This window comes from Boleophthalmus pectinirostris, unplaced genomic scaffold (genome assembly GCF_026225935.1).
Source record: "Boleophthalmus pectinirostris isolate CB_2022bp ecotype Guang Dong unplaced genomic scaffold, ASM2622593v1 HiC_scaffold_1, whole genome shotgun sequence".
NCBI classification, from domain to species: domain Eukaryota; kingdom Metazoa; phylum Chordata; class Actinopteri; order Gobiiformes; family Gobiidae; genus Boleophthalmus; species Boleophthalmus pectinirostris.
The window spans coordinates 34641560-34646641 of NW_026570970.1; the positions used below are offsets into that span (position 1 = coordinate 34641560).

General features: G+C 41.5%; 1 protein-coding gene across 1 annotated transcript in view; it reads left to right on the plus strand.

Moving 5' to 3' along the window:
- The first annotated feature begins 941 nt into the window (after nucleotides 1–941).
- The window catches only part of LOC129408706 (protein NLRC3-like), an 8414-nt gene continuing 4273 nt past the window's right edge, over nucleotides 942–5082 (plus strand). The window contains exons 1-7 of the mRNA XM_055153067.1: nucleotides 942–1015; nucleotides 1190–1303; nucleotides 3260–3340; nucleotides 3420–3465; nucleotides 3696–3891; nucleotides 3968–4563; nucleotides 4698–5078. Coding sequence (XP_055009042.1) covers nucleotides 942–1015; nucleotides 1190–1303; nucleotides 3260–3340; nucleotides 3420–3465; nucleotides 3696–3891; nucleotides 3968–4563; nucleotides 4698–5078 — 1488 coding nt within the window. The remainder of the gene's footprint in view (nucleotides 1016–1189; nucleotides 1304–3259; nucleotides 3341–3419; nucleotides 3466–3695; nucleotides 3892–3967; nucleotides 4564–4697; nucleotides 5079–5082) is intronic.

The following is a 5082-nucleotide window of genomic DNA, read 5'->3' on the forward strand; positions in this document are numbered from 1 at the left end:
GAGGACCACAAAATCACATATCTGGAAAGAATTTGGTGGAAAAATATATCACGTTTTTTATAACACCAAACCAAAGTGCCCACTATTCACAGGGAAATACAGGGTGTTGGAGAAACTGTGGCTGCCGAGACGCCCATCATTACCATGTGTTTTGGGACTGTCATGTGATCCATAAGTATTGGACAGAAATCAACAAAGCATTGCGAATTATCTTTAATGTGACCATTCCACTTGATTTCAAAACTATGTACTTGGGCCTCAAAACCCCTGCCATGGATACAATCAATGGATATCTCTGGAACATACTTCTGGTGGCGGGAAAAAAAAAGCTATTACAAAAAAATGGGATGACACAAAACTGCACCATCAATCAAAGACTGGTCGGAAATTATAAATGAAATTAAGAAAATGGAAAAAATAACATTTGGACATTAATTTGAAAAATGGACCTCTTTGACAAACTTTGGAGTAAATGGGACTCATATGCTGGAAAGGAAGTGCCGTAATATTATTTAAATTTAAATGTGATATAAAAACACTGGATGCAGTCAGTCAAATTTGACTACTCTCTTTGTCATGTTCAATGTTTTGTGTTATATGTTGTTTTCCTTTTTTCAAAACTAAAGAAAAATAAAATATAAAAAAAAGTAAAAAGTGACCAAAACAGAATCACAAATAATGAATCTTAGTGCAAACTGTTCATTACATTCTACAGCGATATCAAAACAAAACAGACCAGATTCATTTAGATCTATTACTTTTTATTTTTTTTAACCAGACTCATCGTAGTCACTCAGGTACACTGGTCGTCTTCTGTCTCGCCTACCAAACCAAACCAAACCAAACCAAATAATGAGTTTAACCAGGGGGATTCTAATTTTTGATTTTTGTTTGTTTTAAGGTCGGAGACAGAATCCAGACCTGACTCACTCCCCAGAGGAATGTCAATCAAAAGTGACGCCTCCATGAGGGAGCACATTTTGTTCAATAAAGAACCTTTCTCAACCAATCAGAGGTGAGAATGGACAGAAGACTCTAATCTTTCTTAACCTTGGATAACTGTTGTCTGCAAATATGAGCAGAAAAGGCTGTAAAAAGTGTTTTTTAAAAAATTTAAAAACGTTTGAAGTTTCACCAAATAATGAGTTTAACTGGAGGATACTAATCTTTCATTTTTGTTTGTTTTAAGCTCGGAGACAGAATCCAGACCTGACTCACTCCCCAGAGGAATGTCAATCAAAAGTGACGCCTCCATGAGGGAGCGCATTTTGTTCAATAAAGAACCTTTCTCAACCAATCAGAGGTGAGAACAGACCACAGAAATAATTTTAACCATTTAATTATACATCTATATGTTACGCATTTGTTAAAGTGCTTTGAAGCTTTATTGGACAGAACAGCTATAGTGAGAAATGGGGAGAGAGAGGGTAGAGACATTCAGCAAATGGTCGAGGCCGAAAAGCAAATCCATGACACTGCTGCAGTACACATGAGGCCAAACCTTGTCAAAGCCTGATCTTGTCTCTCTGAAGCTAAGCAGGACAGGGCTGGTTAGTACTTGGATAGGAGACCCCTGGGAATATCAGAAAAGTACAGATATATCAAAAATTTGAACTTGATGAGTTCTAAATTTTGTGTGAAGGTCCTGAAAGAAAATACTGAAAAATATTGGACCTCCTTCATGAAGCGCTCTGATGAACAAATGTGTACTTAGGTCTTATGAACATTTTTGGCACTCACAAAACATTAACTGAAGATTAAACAGTCAGGAGCACTTTTAGAATATTATTACTCTAATAATGCAACCAACATTTCAAATTCCTTCATGATTGTAAGATATGTATTTTCTTAAATCATTTCCGATAAAAAGATTACTATGTAATCAAATAACATTTATGGAAGGGTTTTATAGAGCTCGTGCTATTTGGTCTAACAGATTTTACAGCCCTGTGCCTGGATACTGCGCTGCACTCAACACTGACCACCCCCATCACCCCTATGACCAGAGCTCACTCACATGCCCTCCCCACACCAGCCCCTCTCCCTCGCTTTTCTCTGCAGGTCTGCTACTTACAGAAAGCACGATAAATACAATGAAATGTTTATTTGAGTAATTTTTTACATCATATTAGATGTGTTTAAGATGCTGAAATCCTCACCTGGATTGTTGGTGAGAGCAGGCGGCTGCAGCTGAGGGGAGGAGGAAAAGCTTGGACCACAGACTTGATATATAACTGTATAAATTCTCTCAAGTCTGAGAACAGTCAAGTAGCTCACATCGCACAGAGTCCCACTGACAGGACAGATCTCACATTCATTTGTGTTGCACTGAATAAAACTACATCAAACTTTGTGAATGTATTCACACCACAGACTGACCCCACATCACCAGAACAAAGAACAAAGAGTTCATAATAAAATAAAGTTCACACACTTATGTCTGATCTGTGCTGAAAATGACTTTTAGCTCATCAAGATTATTCTCTCATTTGAAGCATCTGTGTTGTCTTTATGTAAAAGTCGACAGATGTGAGATGAAGAAGGAGGAGGGAGGGACGCTCCTGACAGCCAGGGCGTCTCGGGTCCAGTCAGCTGTCAGTCAGCTGTGAGTGCACCTGTTAGACAACACTGCATTTCCCATCATACATTTGGGCTGCAGTCACCTTGATCTCACCATATTAGTGATACCTGCATAGTGTGGGGCAGTTCACCTGCACAGCCTTGCTCATCTTAAACACACCTAATGCCAAAACATATGAATGATTATGGAAATAAACTGTAAACAAGTGTTGTGGTGTTCATATTTGGATGTTGAATCAGACACACCTGTCATTTAAGAAAACATTTGGTCACTTAAGATCACTTTGTGAATCTGGAGCAACGTTCTCTCAGCATCTGTGTGCTCCTGTAGGGCATTTGATATTGATTTTAAATGACCAGTAAGGACAGATAACATAATAACATGTTGTTTTCCAAGCAGCTGTAATAAAATATAAACTCCTGTGGCACTGTGGCCCAGACTTCCACAATTCTTCCACTGAACCAGAGCATTTCACAGCAGTTGTCCATCAAACAGGTCTTTCCACACCTCATACTGAAAAAAAAAAAAAAAAAAACTAAAGAGAAAATAATTCTATCTCCAACTGAAGTTTTGGTTTTGTCACCCTCTGTTTGTGACTGTGGGAAGTGTAAGGAGCACATTGTAAGTGAAGAATACATGCAGCTTTATCATTAAATCAGACCAAATGTTTATCTCCAGGGACACACGTCTCTCCTCTGTGACAGTCAGAAGTGATGATTCTACTATGGAAACCATTTTAGAAGAACAATCATATGAGAGGTACAAAGACAATGACATTTAAATGGGAAAGCTTGTTTAATTTAACTGAGAGATAAAACTGTACATTTCTTCTGTGCAGTTTGGTAGAGACACGTCCAGACCTTGACAATGGATCTATTTTTAAGGTGAGAGTTCTGCATCTGTAAAACATGAGAATTTAACAGCCAACAGACACAGTAACAAACATCTCAAGACTAAGAACAGCCTGACACAGATCCAAAGACACAGAGAAGAAAATCCAGAACCACAAGAGGCCCAGGATATGATTGAGAAGACATATACAAGCCAAGCATGCTGAGACAAAAGGGTAACCAAGCTGCACTATAAGCCTGATTCTTACTCTCTTATGTTACAGAAACTGGAGGAGCACATTTTAAGTTTTGTTCAAAATGAGCTGAGAAAGTTACAGGAAGTTCTAATGGCAGAGGAACCAGAGTCCTTGGCATTTGATGAGGACGACAAGGCAGGAATTAAAGAAGCCTTTCTGAAGATCGCCCTGAGCTTCCTCAAGACTTTGGACCAGGACAAATTGGCTGAACGTCTACACAACAGTGAGGAGCTTCAGTTTGAGATCTGTTATGTCTCTTTATGTCATTATGTCATTTCTTATTTTCACTTCTGTTTCAGGACAATGTGGTTTTGAACATCGCAATAAACTGAAGTTTGATCTGCAGCAGAGGTTCAGCCGTGTGTTTGAGGGTGGGGCTAAAGCAGGAAACTCCGTCCCCCTGACCCAGATCTACACAGAGCTTTACATCACAGAGGGCGGGGCCTCAGAGGTCAACCAGGAAGGTGAGGTCAGACACATGGAGACCATGTCCAGGAGACCTGCTTCTCTAGAGACCATCATCACATGTGAAGACATGTTTAAAGTCCAAAAGATGTCAAACAGAGTGGTGCTGATGAAGGGTGTGGCCGGTGTGGGGAAGACAGTGTTGACTCAGAAGTTCAGTCTGGACTGGGCTGAAGGCCGGGCCCACCAGGACTTCCAGCTGCTGTTCCCGTTCACTTTCAGAGAGCTCAATGTGCTCAGAGATAGACAGTTCAGCCTGGTGGGACTGCTGCACCACTTCTTCAGTCCATCCAAAGGTCTCTGCAGGTTCCAACATCTCCAGGTGCTCTTCATCTTTGATGGTCTGGACGAGTGCAGACCTCCTCTGGACTTCAGTCGAAACACCGCACCTGACCACACCACAGAGATCACCTCAGTGCACGTGCTGCTGGTGAACCTCATCAGAGGAAGCCTGCTTCCCTCCGCTCACCTCTGGATAACCACACGACCCGCAGCAGCCAATCAGATCCCTGCTGAGTACGTCTCCATGGTGACAGAGGTGCAAGGGATTCACTGAACCCGCAGAAGGAGCAGTACTTCAGGAAGAGGTGCAGAGACCAGGCCACAGCCATCATCTCCCACATCAAGAGCATCCGCAGCCTCCACATCATGTGCAGAATCCCAGTCTTCTGTTGGATCCTCTCCACGGTTCTACAGAAGCTTCTGGAACAAACAGAGGAACCAGAGTTGCCCCAAACTCTCACAAACCTCTACATCCACTTCCTGGTGGTGCAGCTTAAACAGAAGAACATCAAATATGATGACAAACTGGAGACAGGTTCTGCCTGGTCTGCTGAAAACAAGAAGATGGTTCGGTCTCTGGGACGACTGGCCTTTGAGCAGCTGCAGAAAAACAACCTGATCTTCTATGAGAATGACCTGAGTGAATATGGGCTGGACGCTACAGTGG